Here is a 20391-nt window from a genome sequence, read left to right on the forward strand (position 1 = left end):
CAGACCTCCTCATTCCCACTGATCCCAACAATGCTTTTCATTTCCAGTTCCATCTCCTTCTTTTTTTATTTTGTCTATTTATTTATTTTTTTACCTCCACTTTTGTATTCGTGTTCGAATGTGCGGTATATTTCAGTTTTCTTCAGACCAAGCCGTTACTTCCTATGTTCTTTTGTTCTCTAATTTGGAATAACTACATGTATGCCATTAGCTGGTTAATATCTTCATCTGTTAACCAGCAAACTTAATGTTCATGCACAACCAAATGTTTTGGGACCTTGTCTACATGTTAAATTTTGAAGGTCCCCCTAATCTTCTCCAGGCTTATTACCAACAATGTGTCAGTTTTCTGCAATTTGTTATAAATTTGTACATTTTGTGAGCTCAAAAACATTTTGAAATCTTCTCAAGAGTTCATACATTTTACCAGGCAATGAAATAAATTGTTCTATTTCACCAAAACATCTAAAAACAATGTAGCACTGCTCAACCACTTCTCTTCTGATTCTGATTATTAATAGCTGATATTTATATTTTGACACTTTATTCTAATGATTTCTTTTTTATGTTGCTATAATTCTATTTTTTATACTTAAAAAACATAATAAAGTTGAACCCCAGTAATGCTAAAGCAGTTAGGCATCCAAACATCCTTGGTATTGTTTGATGGCATCTCTAATCAATAAATACTCCTCCTATTCAGCGAGCTGGCCCGACCAACCTGTCTTTAGTTATGTGGCTGGCTCGGTCCAACAGGTTGCCATGGCTCCAGTCTCGGCTGCCCATCTGCCCCTGGCATCTGTCCGCACATCTGCTTCACCGTGGACAGCCAGGGAGGAACCCAAGGAGAGCCTCCCCTCTAATTCCTTTAGCATTAATAACCCTGTTGGAGGTTGACTTTGTTGATAAAATGTGAAAGAAGTTCCTTACTATATTATTGCCGTCTTCATTCCAAGACCTCTGTGGTTTAGTAAATTCAAGTATTTTTGTTATTATTGTAAGTGGGTTATTAAACCCCTTAACTGTCAGCCCCAAAACACTTGCATGTGAGCCAATGAATCGATGAGGACACCGGCGTCCTATCGACAGTAAAGTGGTTCGAATTCACAAAATTAAATGTGTTATTAAATGTATGGTAGCAAATCTGTAAAACCCCAGTAATTATGTTAATTGCAGTAAAGGAGATGAACTGGTCTAATTTGGGGAACAATTGGAAAGACCTCAACAGCGTCCTTCAAGAAGCAATTGTTGCTGCCAGTCAATCTCAGAAGGGTAATATGGCCATTTTCAAGCAACTTGCATTTTATTCCACAGTGAGAATAATTATTAAATTGGAAGACGTTAAACTAGAAAATCTTAATAGTAAATGCTCCAACCAATCTCAGATAAATTATAAAACAACCGACGCACATCTCATACTCTAATAACCTTTTTGTATATTAAATGTTAAATCGCTTCTCTGTACCAAAGTGTTGCTTCTTTGGGAGAGTTTCCAGGAGAATAACAGCTCAGTATTTGCATATTATTTTCTGAAAACTTTGTATTACATCCTGTTTCTATTCTGATCATTGTTTTGACTCCTGACTATTATGAAATATGACAAATTATACCCTGATCTTGCAAAAACAACTCTAAATGACCTACTGCAGGTAGATATTACGTACTAGATTAATAAAATAACATTTCCTTGAAGCAGACCGTGAAGACAGAATAGAGAATCACTGGAAACCGCAGGTTGTCGAGGCAGGCATGAAATGTTCCCCTGACATTCATAAAATGTCCTGCATCAGAAAGGGTTACTTTTGCACCTGGAGAAAATCCAAATGTAAAAAAAAAAAAAAAAAAAAAGGCAGGCAGCAAAAAGAGCAGCACCAGTTTCCTTTCTAAATATTGTCTGGAGTCTGGTTTGTGTTTTCGGTCATTTTGGAGCCAAATAAGCATGAAATGATAATGTTCAGATACATAAAGCTGCAGAACTATAGAAGGAGAAGTGCGGCTTCTTTTTGCCTTGGCTACATAAACATGTTCAATATTCGCACTTTTATGCTCAGATCTGTGCCAGTTGGTTCCGAACGGAACAATGCAGCCGTCATCGAAGTTTATTTGCCTGATAGTCTGTCATGTCTTCTCCTAACACACATGCATTGTGTGAGTAATCTGAGCTGCTTCCAGCCAGGATATCATCCAACACTGAGAAGATGTGAAAAGGCCTTCACTAAACCCAATTGTAGATTCATCTTTTGTTCATGTTTCTTTTGTTTCTCAGCTCATTGTGTGATTTAGTTCTTTCTGACTTCATTGGGTGTTTGTTTTGTTGTCTGCCAATATGTTTGTTTTGTAAAATGTTGAAGATTCACTCCCAACACTGTCCGTTCACTGTACTGTTTTTTTTTTTTTTTTTTGTCTCTTTTCCAGACTTTCTGTTTCTCTGTTCAGCTTCTTCTTATTATTATTTCACCTGGTCTCATAGTTTCGTTCTGTTGCAGAGCTCCACGCTTCAAGGGCTACCAACAACAAGACAGCCAGGAACTTCTGCACTACTTACTGGATTCCATAAGAGTAGAAGAAACTAAAGTAAGTTTATAATTTGTGAATTCAGAATCCATTTTACAAGGAATCTTTTGCTAAGTTCATTCAAGGTTTGGTAAGGTCTTAGGATGGCAACTATCGGTTATTTTTGATGATTAATGGAATGAAAAATTGTCTTGTTCTGCAGATTTTTTAGTTTGACCTTACAATAGTAGAAATTCATTAAAAATCACAATAACACATAAATAAGAAAATGAACATTTTCATGGTGTAGTGCCTAAAATGCAACTGCACCATTCCTTCATTGGATGCTTAATAATTTGCAGCAAAGGGCGCATCTGCACCCAAAATAAATACTTCTAACATCAACGTGAAAAGCTCAGCCCTTTTTGCTTGACTTATCAACAGTGTAGGGTTGATCTGTTGATTATTTTTGGATTAACCAATTAGTAAATATTTTAAAAAATTAACGATTAATTGATTACTAAATTAGTGACAATTATTTCAAGAATTTATTAATCTGATTAATTGATTCTTTCTTATTTACTCACTCACTTTTAGATAAATTCATGTATCTGAAAGTAAGGCGTTAATAATCGTCCCGCAGTATTAGCATGATGCTCAGGAGGAGCGTGGTAAATGTCACAGTCAGACAGAGGGGATTCAGGGGGTGGTGTCCCGTCAGACCATCAGTTCCCGAAACTACACAAAAAAAGCTTGTAAAATGCATGTGGGATCAGTGCAAACCTGTCAGACTGTGCACATTGTAAGAAGCCTGCAGGTTACGCTGTGACCTCTGTCTCTTAAGATCTTTGTTAATGTTAATAAAATAACATTTCCTTGAAGTAGACCATGAAGACAGAATAGAGAATCACTGGAAAATATCTTAAAATACCTTAAATTCATTAGAAAAAATGTAAGTTGATCTTAAACATGCTAATGAGAGGTCTTAAATTTTGTGGTGGCAGGATTATTTTGTATTTTTCTTGTGGGACTTCTCTGTCAGACAAATGTTTGAGTCGTATGCAGACATTTTCATTATGTTTTGACTCGAGGTGGTTGAGGCTATCGCTAACCAACTTGCTAACACACCCTTGATAGTGTGCTTGCTAGCTTTTTGCATCCATAATGGGTAAGTATAAATTTAACACCTGTTGGCAAGATGGTGTTTATCTTTGCCTTTGACTGACTTATGTTGCCAACCCATATTATGCAACATTCATTCTGTGCAAAAAAAGCTTGACACTACCATTACATAAAACATACTATTTTCATTTGTACATTTCTGTCATGATACAAGTCTTAAATTTCATTCATAATGGTTTTTAAAAACCTCATATTTGAGTTGGTGAAACCTGCAGAAATCCTGGTGGGGTTTTTTCTTGGCAAACACAGCGGTCCCCCCCTTCCCTCAACCCCTCCACAGGGCAATTAGGAGACCCCACAGCATCTCTTTGGAAGGGGCCCACCAGTGCCTACGTGAACCAAGGAGGAGAAGTTAGCGGGTGTATTTAGTAGTCAGCCTCAGGCCCAGGAGGAGCCACAGGCTGGGCTCCCTCTGCTCCCATTCAAACTTGTGAACGCCATCAGTTGTGCCACTTAGGGGGCTTGCAAGTGGCACTACCGGCATCATTGTGTGATCTTGGGAAACCCACAGCTGCTGAATGAGCTCCAGGGCCGTTCCATTGTGCTCGAGGGTCACCCAGAGCCCCCTCCAGCACACACACACACACACACACACACACACACACACACACACACACACACACACACACAATCACCGCCAATCCAATCAAGGAAGCAGAAAGGAGGGTGTGGGGGGGGCACCTCTATTCATCCACTCAGAAACTCATTTTTACAGCAAAGATACAGTGGCATTGTAAACCCCAAATTGTGGAATATTTTTAATTGAACGCACAGATTATCCCAGTTTCCTTTCTAATGACTGAGTGGACAATAGAAGACAATCAAAGTGGCTTTGGTCGCTTTTGCGTGCCAACATCAAATTTTAACCACAGTTTGAAATGAATCCGTCTTAATAATCAAAGAAAGAATTAAATAGAACCGCAACTCAAACGACGGACCGACCCGTGCTTTCCTTGGCCGTGGGTCAGGAAGAGACCGGTGCTTTTCCCACTAGGAGGTCACAAAGCTTCAAGTAGCCCCAAGTGTTTGTGTTGATCGCCCATTAGGATCAGCGATATGAATATGCTAATTCAGGCCCAAGCCATTATCGGCAATTAACCGAGATGGGGAATATTTCTCTCGTCCGGCGCTTCTTCGCCTCCATCTTCATGTTGGCTTCCATGTACCAGTCCGACGGCCCCCACCCCTCCCCTCCTATCGTCTCCGGGACAGTGCACTCTTATTTTTGGGAGGGAAAGGAATCGCAGGGAAGGGGGTTACTGGTAATTAATTAGTAGGCGAGCCACAGCCTGGTTTGACTTTGGTGGGATTAGCGGGGGCTTTTTGACCTAAATAGCCAGTTCTGTGCGTGGGTCCCGGGACAATGGGGGTCGGTGGGGCTGATTGGTCATGACTCAGACATAGACCACAGCCAATTATCTATTGATTGGTCCTTTACAGTGGCTGTGCCTCTTCACAACTCTCTCACCAACACACTCACTGACCATGTCACCTTCAATGAAGGGGGTCCTACCTAAAACCTACACACACACACGCACGCACACACATATATATTTATACACAGTTCATTATGAGATTTACATGGTAACAGTTGTAGACAAGCACAATAATTATTTTACACTAATGATGCCTATAATGGGTATACCTGTCAAACTCAGCTGCAGGCTAGATTCTGATATCTCACTAATTTGTATAATAATAATGAATACTTTAACCCAAACCACCCACATATCATCATGGATGAAAAATGTTTAGTTTTACACTTTGTTTATATTTCTGAACAGTATTTTAAAGTTTAACTGTCACTGTTTGTGATTTTTTTTTTTTTTGCTTGCAGAGAGTGAAAGCGGCCATTTTAAAGGCATTCAACAATCCAACAGAGAAGACGGCAGATGAGGAGACCAAACGCCAAGTCAAAGGTTGAACAAACGGCACTAAAAAGATGTCCAAGACCAATAGTTCCACCTGGTGGTGGTAAATGAAAATGCAGTCACAAGTCAAATCAGAAGATAGTTAAAAAAAATAGATGCACAAACACTGTTTCACTGGTGGTTTTTTTTTGTCTTATTTTCTGATGTTTTTGTAACCCATCTTAATTTTGTAAATTGTCTCTTTTTTTTAAGCAGGTTTAAATTATTATGTGTCTGAACATTGATCTGCGCTAAGCTAAAGCATTTTATTAGCATTACAAATGCTGGGAAACATAACTAAAAACGTTTGTTTTTTCATCAGCATATGGAAAAGAAGGTGTGAAGATGACCTTTGTCGACCGGATCTTCGTAGGCGAGCTTACCAACACCATAATGTGTGAAGAGTGCGAGCATGTAAGTGCATGTGGCAGGGAAAAAAAAAAAAAAGAATAAATGGGCGATGAAGCAGCTTAGTTTCGCGTGTTGTGCTGGATTCAGCCACCATGTAGGACTGAAGCAGCTATTTAATTTGTCGTGAACTTCTTCCTTCTCTTTATTGTTTAGTGTTAAGTGGTTGCTAAGGAGGACTATTAGATTTCCAGCTGCAAAGGCATTCCTCATTAGCCTCATTTGTGGTGAATATTTGTTGTTTTTTTTTACTTGAAGTCAAGAGAGCTTAAAAAAAAACAACCAAAAAAATAAGTAATCATCTTCTTTACAAGGTGTGGTAGCCATTAAGTGTTTCTAAGTTAGTTATGTACGGAACAAATGTCGATGATATAATAGAATAAAAAGTCAGAGGGAAAAAAAAAAAGACAGGAGGTGTTGATGGGGGAAGAAACAAAGAGCACTTCAATGACCAGCTCCAACACCAACTGTTTACAGCAGGCACTTACTGTAAGAGGCTGTTTAAGAAAACGAATGCCACCATGAAAAATAGAAGAGGATGCCTACAGGAAGAGAGCGCCAGGTGTGCAGCTGGAGAGAGAGAAGAAAAAAAAACAAGAGATGCTGCAGCTTCTTCACTTAAATGGGTGCAAAGTCTGCAGCTGAAGTTTGAGCCCATGTGGAGCTACACTCATGTGGAACAAAGAGCCTTTGTTTTTCTAAAATATTTGAACATGCCATATTTTCTGGACTATAAGTCACTCTTTTTGTCATTATTTAGCTGCTCCTGTGACTTGTATATGTTTTGTTCTTTTTCCTCTTTTTCTTGTCACATCTCTTGATTAATGTGACTCTTATTCCAGAGCAACGTATAGTCTGGAAAACATTATAAAACTTATTCAAAAGTTTGGTAAAAGAGGGAGAAATAAATTTAGAGACATCTACATGTATTTCTATTTGAAATGGATAAAATCAGACATTTAAATAAAGCACATTACATTATATATAAATCATCACGGCAGCACTACTCAGCAGTTTGAAGGTTCTTTTTTTTTTCTTTTTTTTTTACCTATTTGAACCATGGATATGTTATAATGATCAATAAAAAGAGCAAAATAACCTTTAAAAAAATCAAATCATCAATTCCACCGTACAGAAACTGGTGTAGAAGTGGTAGATATTTCCAAACAGCCAGAGATCCTAGTTCCTGTTAAGTGGCCACCAGTTTTGAAGTTGTCCAGAAAGAGACTGCACAACTTTTATTTTTGTAATAAAAACACAAAGGCCAGGATAAAGGATAGAGACCGACAAAAACCAAGACTTCTAGATGATACTCTTTGAACATATGACTCTAAAAATAAATAACCTCGTTCCAGCTGTGAAGCACGGTGGTGGAAGTGTCATGGTTTGAGGTGATTTGCCCATCTCACCATGATAAAACCCACATTGACCATGTATCAGAGGAATGTGAGCTCATCTGTTAAACTAGCGTTTTTCTTATCTCATGAAAAGCTTATCTTTTTTATTATTATTATTTTGTGGACATTTTCTGAATCAAGAACTTAATGAACATATGCAGACATGTTTTTATGTTCACGTATTGAGCTTTTGTGTCATTTCTTTTCCAGATCTCAACAGTAAAGGAAGCCTTCATAGACATCTCTCTGCCAATCATAGAGGAGAGGGTGAGTCGTTTTGATTCGTGTTCAACGCCAGTGGAATTGAAAGTCGTTCTTATACTTGCTTTTAATATAATATTGACAGTTTTCCTTAATTTATTTTTTGTTTACCCTTACCCCATCTCCTCAGATATCAAAACCGTCCAACCCGGGTCGCCTGGGGAAGGGCAGCCGGGAGCAGGACAGCCATGCAGCCCACAGTGAGCAGGTTCTTTCAGCAGCGCACTCTGTCAACAAGAACTCCAGGAAGCCCAGCGGACCGGTGAGGCCGCCGACGCAACCTGCTTCCTGCTGTCCTCCAGTCAGGACATCAAATTTAGTCCTTTTTTAAATGCATTACCTCCAGCACTAAGTCACAATTATTGAGTATCTTTTTTTAGTGTAGATTCACACGTTGTTTTTAGCAAACTGGCTCTGTGTCTATTAAAATTTGGTTGCTTGAAACGGTAAGCTTTTTCTAAGCTGCATAGAAAAGTGTGGAGTTTGAGTCAATAATTATTTCCTTGTACATAATAAATAATTTTGTACAAGGACACTCATGATGAAAACATACTATTATTTCCAAATATTTCTATCTACCCATCCACCCATTCTTTTCTTTCTTCCCTTCTTCTTTTCTTTCAATATTTCTTTCTTTAATTAATTAATTAATTAATTAACTTTATTTACTTTAATTACTTACCTTACTTACGTAGTATAATTACTTACTTACTTTACTTATTTACTCAACTTACTAGCTTAACTTGCTTAGTCCAGGACTGAGATTGCTACAATCTATAAAGTATGAAATGTTCACATCAAAATTGTCCACAAGTAATTAAAGCTAAGAGCTAATTACTTTCACCTTTGGAAAAATGTCTATTTTTATTCACCCTGCATCTTTTTTTTTATTTTTTATATACAAAAACAAATGTCCTGAGAATCACATCATGTTTCAGAAACATTTTTAATTGTGATTAGCATGCATTTCTATGATTTTGTTGTTGTTGTTGTTAAAGTATCTATTAAAAGTGAGATGAAGCTCACAGTTCTGCGTTATTAATGGTTCCAGTTCATTTGTGCACAAATCTTGAACAAAGAGCTGCTCTGCTGTTTCAGCTGCTCATTTTATAAAATGGTCAAATTTGTGAAAGGCCCTGACTCACATTTTGTTTCTTCTCTTCCAGAAGCAACTCAACAGACGACTGTCCAGCTCCATGGAGGAGAAGGGAGCGGCCTGCTGTGCCGAGCGGGCCGAAGAGGAGGCGATCGCTGGCGGCTCGGCACGCGGCGTCTCTGTGTGCAAGATGGCGGCGGCGGGCAGCCTTTCAGACGGCAGCGAGAGAGATTCTGGAGCCCAGGACAGCAGCAACGACGCCGACAGCGAGGCGTCTGAGAACGAGTGGGCACCGCGAGGCGGCGCCTCCGGTCACGGCCACGCCTCCACCCCGTCGTCCACCTCCACCCTCACCCTCACCCCGTCCCCCACAGCCGCCTCCTCCTCCCCCGCGTCATCGTCGGCTTCCGCTAAGCAGGGCGGCGCCGTGGAGCAGCTGGTCACCGCGGTTTCTAAAGTCAACCTGGGCTTCTCTTCTTCTCCAGGGGACACACCCGCGTCGGGTCACTGTCCCCATGAGGAGCAGGGGGACGGCCAGAGCCGAGACCAGCTCCACCACTACCACCACCAGAGGGCTTTCCAGGCCCTGTCCCACAGTTACACTCCTACCTCCAAAGAGTGCTCCATCCAGTCCTGCCTTCACCAGTTCACGTCGGTGGAGCTGCTGATGGGCAACAACAAGCTGCTCTGTGAGAACTGCACCGAGCGCCGGCAGAAGCAGCTGCGCAAGAGCGGCGCTGCAGGTGAGACCCAACGCCCGGCACGCCCGAGTGGCTCTGTGATCATAGCTCTGCAAAAACAATAAAATCTCACCGAGTACTTTTGGTCTAGTTTCTAGAGAGAATATCTTAATACACGTGAAATGAGACAAAATTAACTCAACTGTAGCTTGTCAGCTATTGTTTTATGTCAATAATTCCTTAATATTGATTAAAACATTCTAGTTCCATTGGCAAATTATTTTACATATAACAAGACATTTGTCCCATGTCTTTAAAAAATCTGCCAGTGGAACAAGTATTTTTTTCATCAACATTAAGGAATTATTTAAAATAAGCTCTCACATCTTGCTGAAAAGTTACTTATGGGTTAGTTTTGTCTCATTTCACAGTTACTGAGATATTTGCACTATAAAGTCAGTAAGATTTTTTGTTTTTGCAGTGAAGTAAGAGTAGATCTGTGATATCATCAGTAGGATGGTTAATCCTGTGGTCTGCAGCCCTGAACTGTGATTCTTTAACAGAGATTACACTCTGAAACAGGATTATAATCACTGCAGATGAAGATTTCAACCTCCACGTTTCACACTTAACTTCAGGCTCTCCTAACACATAATATTTCCACAGATAAAAAGATGGAGAAGATTTACACCAGTGCCAGGAAACAGATGCTAATATCCTTGCTGCCTCCTGTCATCACGCTGCATCTGAAACGCTTCCACCAGGTAGGACGCCTCCTGCTCAGCAACGGCCATTGGTGTTGAAATGTAGTACATATAGCTTAATTCTGTATTTGTGTGTGTGTGTGTGTGTGTGTGTGTGTGTGTGTGTGTGTGTGTGTGCGCGTGCGTGTGTGTAAAGGCAGGGATGAACCTCAGGAAAGTGAACCGTCATGTCGACTTTCCTCTCATCCTGGATCTGGCTCCCTTCTGCTCTGCGTCCTGCAAGGTAGCATCATATTTCCATATCTCAAAAATTCACTTATTACTCATCTTTAATTGGGGAAACATCAATTATTTTGTATTTGTTTGAATCTACCAAGCAAATCTTTATATCAAATAAGTCAAACTCACTTTAGATGTATTTAGTCACCAAAAAACAAACTAGTAACTTAGTAAATAACATGGCAGGCTGTGAAAGCCACTCTAAAAAAATAATTAAATAAAAAATTATGAGAATAATATGAGAATAAAGTCAAAATATTCCGACTTTATTCGTGAAATATTATGACTTTATTGTCATGATTTTATAACTTTATTCTTGTAATTGTATGATTTCTCATGATTTTTTAACATTTTTTCACAGTATGGCCTTGACTCTTAGTATGGTCACTCACTGTATGGTGACTTTATTTTTATGTAAAATTCCTGGTTAGGTTTCAACCATATAAACATTCCTTTAATAAATTAACACGACATTATTCCAGTCTCTAGCGCCACGAGAATCTGTCATTTCGTTGCCAATTTCACTGTGGCGTCTTTGTGCAACGATAAACTAAGTCTTGAGTCTTCATCTGTAAATCTAATGTCTTTGCTCAGAATTCAATTTAGACTTTTGCTCAGTTTTTGTCTTTCTTTCTTTCTGTCCCTGTGTGGTTTCAGAACCTGGCTGCCGGCGAGCGCGTCCTCTACAGCCTGTATGGGATCGTGGAACACAGCGGCTCGATGCGGGGCGGCCACTACACTGCCTACGTCAAAGTGCGAGCCCCTCAGAGGAGAACGGAGCAGCGCCACAAGAACCTGTCAGGTCAGGGGTCAGCTTCTTTACAATCTGGCATTGTTCTGTGGAAACCGAGTGAAAGTGGCATCTTTTTTTAATTTATATTTGTCCATTTTCACTCAACGAAAACTGCGCGTATTGGGAAAGGTCATGGAAACCCGAAGGAAGCAGGCATCCTTAGAATAACATGATGTCTTCTTTGTTCAACCATAAGAGCTGCTAATAAAAGCTCATCTGTCACAGTTTGTTCTTCTCTCCGCTCCAGCTGCTTTCCTTTGAATTTTAAAACTACGCCGTCAATGCGAGCGCCACTTTCTGAAGTGCCGGGAAAACTGGCATTTAAATTGTGCTTTGTGTGTCAGGTCAAACCATCAAAGGCTGGAAACTCAAACAGAGCCGAGGTGGCATCCGCAAACTTTAAAACAATCTCAAGGCCACGGATGATTGACTGTAATATTTACACTGTGTCTCTTTTTTGGGTAAAATAAAAGGTTGCCTTCAAGTAGTTCATTTCAAAGGAGGTTTAACAATCGGGATTGCTTCACTTTGTATAGAAGGATGCGTTTGAAAGACCTTTGCTCCACTGTTCTTTTTAGTTCCATCACATTACCAGGCTTTTGAGTGTGAACAACCATTTAAAGTCATTATGCAAACTCCAGATGTCAACCAGGCCAATCCAAAACTGCTTTTGTTTTTATTTGAGACATTCTGAGGTGGAACTACTGAAGTGCTTTGGGTTATTATGCTACTTAATAAGCTAAGCACACTAGAACGTGAGGTCAGGACCTGATGACCAGACGTTCTCCTTGAGGAGCTTCTGAAGCTCACTACCACCTTCATGTTTAACTTTCCATATGACGTTCTTTTTCTGAAGTGCTGTATTGATTTCCTACCAGATTTTTTGCACACCTTCTAAAAAAGCTCTACTTTTGTCTCGTCAGTCCTCTGAATATTTTCCCAGAAGTCTTGGGAATCATTCAAATGTTTTTCTTTGCCGTTGCTTTCTTCTAGATTAACTTTCCTTGGAACTCTTCCTGTTTTTGAAATTAAGCAAGTGAGGAATCCACTGCCTTAGATGTTACTCTTTATATGAGCTTGTTTTAAGTCAATAATTATTTAATGTGTTAAAAAACAATTTTTTCACTTATTACACTTATCTTTGTAAAAAAAAAAAATCACTTGTATACAAGTTTTGTCTTATTTTAAGTGTAGTAAGATATTTCCACTAGAAACTAGACAAAGATCCTTGGTAAGAATTTGTGTTTTTGCAGTGCAGGACGGATCTAATGACCTTTAATAAATATAATTGTCACTTAAATCTGCAGTTTATTGATCTGAAACATTTCAGTTGAACACAAAAATCAAATGCAGTCTAACTATGAATACTTTTTCTGTTGAATTTAAATCAAAGTGATCACTAAAAGGTCTTAATTTTAATTTACTGAATGTTTAATGTACAAAAAAAAATAAAATTCTTGCTTGTTTTTGTCGTGATCTCCAGATATTTTCCGAGTACCTCCTTATAGAGAGGAGCCTCGCTCCTTTATGATGCTGACGATTTCCATGTTTTCAGGTGCAAAGGAGGCCGGCGGCAGCTCCCAGGGCCAGTGGGTGTACGTCAGCGACACCACCGTTCAGACTGTACCCGAGTCCAGAGTACTCAGCTCTCAGGCATACCTGCTCTTCTACGAGGAAATGCTGTGATCCTCCGCATCGCTCTACTTCTTTTGATATATTTTTGGTATTTAAAAAAAAAAAACTCAATACAGCTCCTCATGCAGTTCGAATACAGGAAGAGAAGAAAGAAAAAGGGAAGCATTTATCTCCTTGAACAGACATTTTCAAACACACAAAGGATATGCAAGGAATAGGAGAAAAAGTAAATGTCGATATCATCTGGATTTTACCTAGAATTTCATTTCAGATCCTGAATTCAAACCCCCGTCTTCTGGGAGCGAGCTTAGGAGAAAGACTTTGGAGCTGGTTAGTATTTCTAATTAATCTCAGTCTGAGTACCTTGCTGAAGGTATAAAACGCATGATGGAGTTTGCTACCGTAACGAACTAGCAGAATCAATGCATGCCTAACCGCAGTCTGCACTGACTTGTTGATGTCGATACATTGTGTGTCAGAATGAAAGAGCGAAAGACAAATGAATGTAGCTGAAAGGTGCTATGTCTATCAGTTTGGGTGGTTACAGTAAATATATCAATATATTTCGTCTATATTGTCTCCATGTTTATGCTAGTCTGAATTACACGATAATGTTGCCAAGTTGCTCTTTGAAGTTCTGTTCATCTGCAGCTCCTTTAACGCTTGTATCCCATCATGCACTTGCGAGAGGAGAATCGCCAACTGTTTTTGTGGCGCTGTCGTCTGGTATGAGATTAGCTGCTGCTGCCCTAAAAATTTCAAGGTCACTGTGGGTTATTATGGCATTTATTAAAGAGTTATTGTAAAAAGAACACAGGGTCCAATTTTGTTTGTCGTTCAGTAATGCTGTTAAAATGGCAAAAAAATGTATTTTCGTTAAGCTAATAGTCTTCAGTTTATGTTTTGAAGAATTCAAAACAAATCAGCAATTTTACCTCATTTTTATTTTAAAATATGATTTATGTTGACTAGAGGTATGTGTGTGGCTGTGTTCGTCCCGCCTTGCGAAGAAAAACCTCACATTGAGTCATTACATGTTTCATCAGCGGGGAAACAAATAAGAGGAAAAAAGAAATAATAATGTTAAGTCTGCTTCCCTCTGAAACAACTTCTGTACTGAAGTTTGTTTTTAATTAGTGCAACCTGGTAACACTCGGGTGTGGGGCTATTGCTTATCACCATCTGATTACCGATTGGTCGAGTCTAAGGTCCGACGACTCCTCATTTCTTGATGTCTTTTACATCTATTTTTCTACTTTCTGCTGTACAGCAAAGACAAGACAATTCATTATGAGACAGAAACATATCAAGTATAAATGTAAGAAGTTCTTGCATTGGTAATATTGAGAAACCCACTAATATTGCTAAAAACTAATATTTTCATTAATAGTTTCGCCCGTTTACCACTACAAACAGCTGTCGGCGAACACTGATGAGAACTGCTACACATGGCACCTTTTAAGCACATATCACTCTGTAAGCCTATTTGCTTTTTATTTTATTGGAATGTACAAATATCAGACTTTCTGTGATCGAGTTTGCCAAAGACAGGTTTTGCCAAACAGAGGCGAGTTGTACTTTATTTATGCATACTATTGTGAGGTCACCAGTTCAGCAGCATTGCTCAAGCAAACATGGACGACGTTTGTGAAATCAACGGTACCTCATCTGCCTTCGTCGGGTGTGGATCCTGCTGTAAACTAAAAGCACACAAGAATGTGTTTTACAGAGCAGCAGATGTAATCTTCCTCCATGTCACAGGGATGAGAGCAAAATTAAACATTCTTCATATCAATTTGAAGAAATCAGTGAAGGCTGGTTTGGGGGAAAATGAATGTATTGCCTAATTTTGGCATCAGAATACTTTTTTGTTCTCGCTTTGCTCGCCAATCATTTGCCACAAATGTATAAAGAGCGATCAGACTATCGGGTCACAACCTGGAGTTTAAAAAAACAAACGAAAAAAGGATGAATTCAGTGCCTCTGCCTTCATATTAACAAACGTGTGTGATGATAATAAAATATTTGCAGAGTGTAATTTAAACAGGGACATGTGTGTTTTATTTATGTACAGTATAGAGATTTCTGTCGGCAGAAACAGTACAAAGTGGTATTTGTATAAAAGAGAGAGTTAAAAAACTCATGGTGCTTTGGGTGTGAAAGATTCCCCCTCCCCCTGGAAATGAAAGTAAGAAAAATTGAAATTCTGTAACGCTTCAAAAAACGTTTTGGAATGAGTAATAACACACATTGTATCGAAATAAATCTGATTTATGAACTGTACAGTCTGCAGGACTCCTTCGTTTTTCACATTCCATCATTTTGTGGAACAGTGCTAGCTAAAGAGAAATCAAGACAGATTTTATGTTTCCTACTTTGAAACTGCTGTCATACCTTTTTTTTTTTCTGTCCGGGCTGTCAGTGCGCATCCCGCCGAGCCGCATCCAGCCCATCGTGGCCTGTTCCCGGCCATGACGGGTGCAAAGCAGCACTGCTTCGGAACATGTCGCGAGCTGGTGAAGAGGAGGTGGGTGTGGAATCATGAAAAGGGCAACGTCGAAAAGCATCGTCCCGCGTGTCCTCTTGACTCGTCGCGCGCGGTGACATGCCTGTCACACAGCTGGAACATTGGGACCGGTTGTCACGCGGCCACCAACGAAAACGGCAAATCCCTCCTGAAATGTGTTTTTGTCTTTTTTTTAAGAGGGCAGGAGGGCATCTAGCTGGAGGAGATGATGCCGAGGCGTTTGACGTGATTTAATCTCACTTAATGAAATGTGCCTTCTTCTCCCCCTCCTCTGCCCACCCCCCAACATTTTGTGAGACACTGGGATGAAAGTAATAAGGTGCTGCTGGAGTGCTGCCTTACCAGCAGTGGAGGTTAAAATTGTCTTCTTCACCATGCAATCTGCTGTCACTGTCGGCCTCACCTCGGCAGACGCAGGCGCCCAGCACTCAACACATTTTCTCATGCTAACGTCGACACGCTTGGACTGCACGTGCCTGGGGCTTTGTTCTTCTCGGGGTGCCGTTCACCACGAACACAGCTCAAGATAGCATCGGACAACACCTGCAAAAGTCCTTTATCAAAGGTTGGCAAGTGATTATTTTAAGACTGCTGAATAATACTTGTGTGATACATTTAGTGTAGATTAAAGTTACAACATATAACTTTTGTATGAAGAAAAAATAAATATATATAGGTAATTTTCATATTTTCTTTACTTGTTCAATCTGTCACCATATCTCGAAGAGGATTAGGGCCACTGGTAAAAAAAAAAAAAGTCAGAATTTTTTTTTCAGTAGCTCAGAAAAGAAAGATCTCAGAATTCAGAGGGAAAAAAAGTAAATAAATAAATAAATCAGTGGCCCAAAAAAAATTAAAAAAACAACTCAGAATTTAGAGGGGGTTTGACATCTGAGGTTTGACAAGAAAGCTGTGGGTCAGAGGAGGATCTGGCTGGTGACAGGAGAGGATGATGATTGATGAGCTTGTTCCTGGACTGCGCCTGTTGAAGAATGTGTTCAGGTCATTTGCTCTGTCCAGAAAATAATATTGTTAAAGAAATCATGGTGGCATGTTTTTATGTAATAAGTATGTAATGTTTGGATTGAAGAAGATATGCTGCATAATCTGATGTCATTACAATAGAGTATTGTGCCTCAGTGCAAAAACACACATTTTGTTGGTTTCTGAAGAGTAAAAATTGAACAAATGTATGCACTTAAAGATTAAGTTCATATTTCACAGTCATCAATGCTAAAGAAAAGTCTCACAACAGTGTGAAAATCACAGTGTTTATTTACAAGACAAGAAGCGGGAGGAAGAGATTAAAAAATGTAACATATTTCACAGTGTCAGGTTATTTTTATGTATGATGTAATTATACATGTATTTTTGGGCTTATTGTATTCTGTTTTATACTTGTGTGTAACTTTCACTTGATTTATGAAAGCATGAAAACTAATTAAGCTGATCATTGAGTTAAATAACATGAAGTTATAAGCAAATTCAATAAAAGCTTTTTTGCCCGTCACTGCTTTGGTTTAATTCAGATATCAGATTTGGATAATTTATGTTAAATCTCTGCTTTAGAGCAGCAGAACAATCATTTTATTTATTTTTTTATGCTATTTAAACTCCAAAATCCTGGGCTGTTTCACCTGTTTGCAGCTCGTTTTGCTGTTTGCTGCACATTTACAGTTGTAGGCCACAGTTTCTGATCAAGTCACCATCATCTCCTCAACCTTCACCATAATCTGTTACAACCAGTAGATCAGTAGATGGATGAAGTGACCTGCTTTAATTGTTGGTCAACTCATGCTTGGTTTGTTACTGAAGGACAAACCAAGGACCCTGATACAACAGGAAACTTCATCTCGGGATTTCCAGCAGGATTTTCTGTGTCTCCTCAGTCCTCTGTATCTTCTCTCTCCTGATTGGTCCAGTGCTGTTGTCTGGTCTCAGTGATGCTGGAGAACAGACATGATCAGACACCTATTCCATCATTTCTGTCTAAATAACAGATGATTGAAAGAGACTTTCTGATCAAGTCATCATCATATCCTCACCTTTTCCACAATATGTTACAACCAATAGATCAGCAGGTGGAGCAGGTTTTCTGTTTTAATTGTTGGTCAACTCGAGTCATGTGACATGAGTTGACAGAGAAATTAAATAAAGAGAAAAGGTAGCAGAGTTAAAAAAACAGAGAATATACATCTACAGAAAAAAGAAAAGTATGAAATTTGATCTCAATTTCATCCATATTTAAAATTGTTAGTCAGGTAAAAATAAGTTTTCTTACTTTTTTTGTCAACTGGGTTCTCTTATCTACCTCCATCTGACTGGTGTTGTTGAAGGTGGAGGTTTACAGGCTGAGGAGATCCAACCTGGGACGATCAGAGACATTATTGATCTGCAGAATCTGAATCTGGGATCAGAAACCAATGCTGGGTTCTCTACAATGTTTCTAAAATTGTTTAATATTCAATGTCTGACTGATGAACAGGTGAAATTTCAGCATAAGATTTTATGGCAAAGTTTGGTTTGTTGTTGAAGGACCTACTTCACATGGTCTCTGTCTGGTTATTCTGTGTCCTCAGGTGTCCCCCTGTCCCATCAGGAAACTCCATCTCGGGATTCCCAGCAGGATTTTCTGTGTCTCCTCAGTCCTCTGTGTCGTCTCTCTCCTGATTGGTCCAGTGCTGTTTTCTCGTCTCATTAATCCTGGAGAATCAACACCTGATCAGACACACATTCCTTAATTTCTGTCGAAATAACAGATCACTGAATCAGACTTTCTGATCAAGTCATAATCATGTCCTCACCATTTATAAAATCTACTAGAACCAGTAGATCAGCAGGTCCTCTGCTCTATTCCTGATCCTCTTTCCAACAGCACAAAGCACATCAAAGCTCTGCTGTTATGAAAAGACTCAATAAAAAAAAATCACACAAAACAAATGTGTCAGTGAGGAGAAAGTACAGCAGAAAATAGGAAATAGATTTGAACATTGACCTCAAACTCCTGCATGTTGAACATTGTTTGTTGTGTAAAAGTACATGTCCTTACATTTTTTTCCAACTGGGTTCTCTTATCTTCCTCCATCTGACTGGTGGTGTTGAAGGTGGAGGTTTACAGGCTGAGGAGATCCAACCTGGAATGATCAGAGAATCAGAGATCTGCCACCAGCAGGAGGCAAGCAGTATCATGTGAAAGCGGAATGCAAAAACTTACAAGCAGAGTGAAAGACAAGGGATCCAGAAGGCAGGAACCACATGGACAACGACGAAAGGATCCAGCGACGAGCAGCTAAAACCTGAAAGATTAAAAACTGGGAGACTGGATTAGTAGAGGAACAGGACAGAATGATTTACTATACTGGAGAGCACTATGTAGGGAAGCACCACTATTAAACCCTGAAACATGGGGGAGTTGAGAGGAAACCGCAAAGATGAAGAAAACCCTGGTGCAAGGCGCTACCTAAGGCTTCCGCAGTCCTGCCAGAATCCTTACCATCTAAAATGCTAAGTCTAGCAGCGGGATAAAGAAAAGCCCCGGTGCAAGGTGCTACCTAAGTCTTCCACAGGCTTGCTAGGAAGCCATTGGATTTATTAAAAAACAAAAGAGAAATGATGTTCTAATGTGACTTCCCAAATAGGTCTTCAGTTTTTACGGATCCCAATCTAATCAGAATCACTTGACAAGACGTAGCGAGGTCTAAACCACACGTATCTGGAACTCGCTCTTGCTGTAATTCCACTAGATGTTGAAGGTATTGGTTCCTCTTCAACGTCCTCTTCAGTCTCCATCCAGAAACACGAGCCAGGGAATGGAATTGGAGTTTCACATTGTGTTGAAGGTGAAGAACTGAAAACATGGGGTGACAGAATGGGATCTTCACAGTACGTCAATGATAAGGGACTGAGGACAGGGGATGACAAACCAGGACGTTTACGCGCCATTTCACAAGAGGGACTGAGGACGGGGGATGAAAGTCCAGGATCCTCACACGACGTCCATGGTGAGAGACATCTCCATGCCACCTTTCTGAGGGTGCTTTCAAGGACCTCGTCCCCACTGGCATCATCACTATACTTGGTCCTCTTGGAGGGGAGCTCCTCTTCAGCATCACTGTCCCTAGTTCTCTTGGCTAGGGGCTGCTCTTCAACATCACTGTCCTTTGTTCTCTTTCTGTTTATGCCAGTCACAGATGTCACATGAGCCGCGTCCTCTTTCAAACCTACCTGATAATGTTGCAAGGTACCAACAGGTCTAGATTCCTCTGGACGCAAAATGGGCTCTTCCTGTTTGTCAAGTCCAGATGTGAATTCAAGTGAAGTAGAAGGAGCTGTGTCTTCTTGAGGCTTCTGAGCCACCCCGATGACTTATACGTATTTGAAATTTGGGGGAAGAATCTCAAGAAGCTGTGACGCAACATCGGCCACAGTCAGACTACTGTCAGTGGAGCACAGCTGATGAACCGTCGAATCCAGAAGTTTCAATGACTGTTCAAGCACTTCTATGCCCCACAGGAATTTAATGTTTGGTCGAAGGACCTGGACAACCCGAAGTCGGGATTTAATGTCATCCTGGTCTTCATTACCTACCTCGTCTTCACTGGAGCTGATAGAACAGTCCACAGACTGCGGAGGTGAACTATACCTCGACTGCTCTGAATGGTCTTCAGAAACCATGTCAGTTTCATTTAACCACACCTTACCGTGTTCCTTACCGTTGTCTGGAAGTCCCTCCAACGTCGGGGATCCATCTGCTGGAAGCACCATGGTATGAGCTGTGAAGGAAAAAAACAAAGCAAAACAAGCTATAAATCAGTATCTTGACCTTAACAAAAGTCCAAAGCAATGTTTAGAGGGAACACTGAAATACCAGCAATACAAAAACCCAGGTTTGTGAATGTGTTTGTTTTTCTTGAATATATTTAATTAACAATATTATTGCTATGCCAGATGTGATTATACAACAAGAATGGGAATTAAGAGATAAAATAAATAAAGCTTATCTTTAGTCACAAAAAACAGCAAAAAA

At 39.9% G+C, this 20391-nt stretch overlaps 1 protein-coding gene and 1 pseudogene across 3 annotated transcripts in view; one reads left to right on the top strand and one right to left on the bottom strand.

The window, feature by feature from the left end:
* Positions 1-15121, top strand: part of usp45 (ubiquitin specific peptidase 45) — a 38920-nt gene extending 23799 nt beyond the window's left edge. For 2 of the 3 annotated variants that reach the window (XM_088014321.1, XM_088014322.1), the window contains exons 9-18: positions 2487-2574; positions 5513-5594; positions 5908-5999; positions 7601-7657; positions 7782-7913; positions 8818-9490; positions 10094-10191; positions 10328-10414; positions 11068-11212; positions 12759-15121. In XM_088014321.1, coding sequence (XP_087870447.1) covers positions 2487-2574; positions 5513-5594; positions 5908-5999; positions 7601-7657; positions 7782-7913; positions 8818-9490; positions 10094-10191; positions 10328-10414; positions 11068-11212; positions 12759-12889 — 1585 coding nt within the window. In that variant the 3' untranslated portion in view covers positions 12890-15121. Of the gene's footprint in view, positions 1-2486; positions 2575-5512; positions 5595-5907; positions 6000-7600; positions 7658-7781; positions 7914-8817; positions 9491-10093; positions 10192-10327; positions 10415-11067; positions 11213-12758 lie in introns of those variants that run through there. The other variant, XR_015765742.1, reaches the window with a different exon arrangement.
* A 3907-nt stretch (positions 15122-19028) lies between these two features.
* Positions 19029-20129, bottom strand: LOC106914338 (uncharacterized; annotated as a pseudogene).
* Between the last annotated feature and the right edge of the window lie 262 nt (positions 20130-20391).

This window comes from Poecilia mexicana, unplaced genomic scaffold (genome assembly GCF_051168715.1).
Source record: "Poecilia mexicana isolate PSO_F unplaced genomic scaffold, ASM5116871v1 scaffold_16, whole genome shotgun sequence".
Lineage (NCBI taxonomy): Eukaryota > Metazoa > Chordata > Actinopteri > Cyprinodontiformes > Poeciliidae > Poecilia > Poecilia mexicana.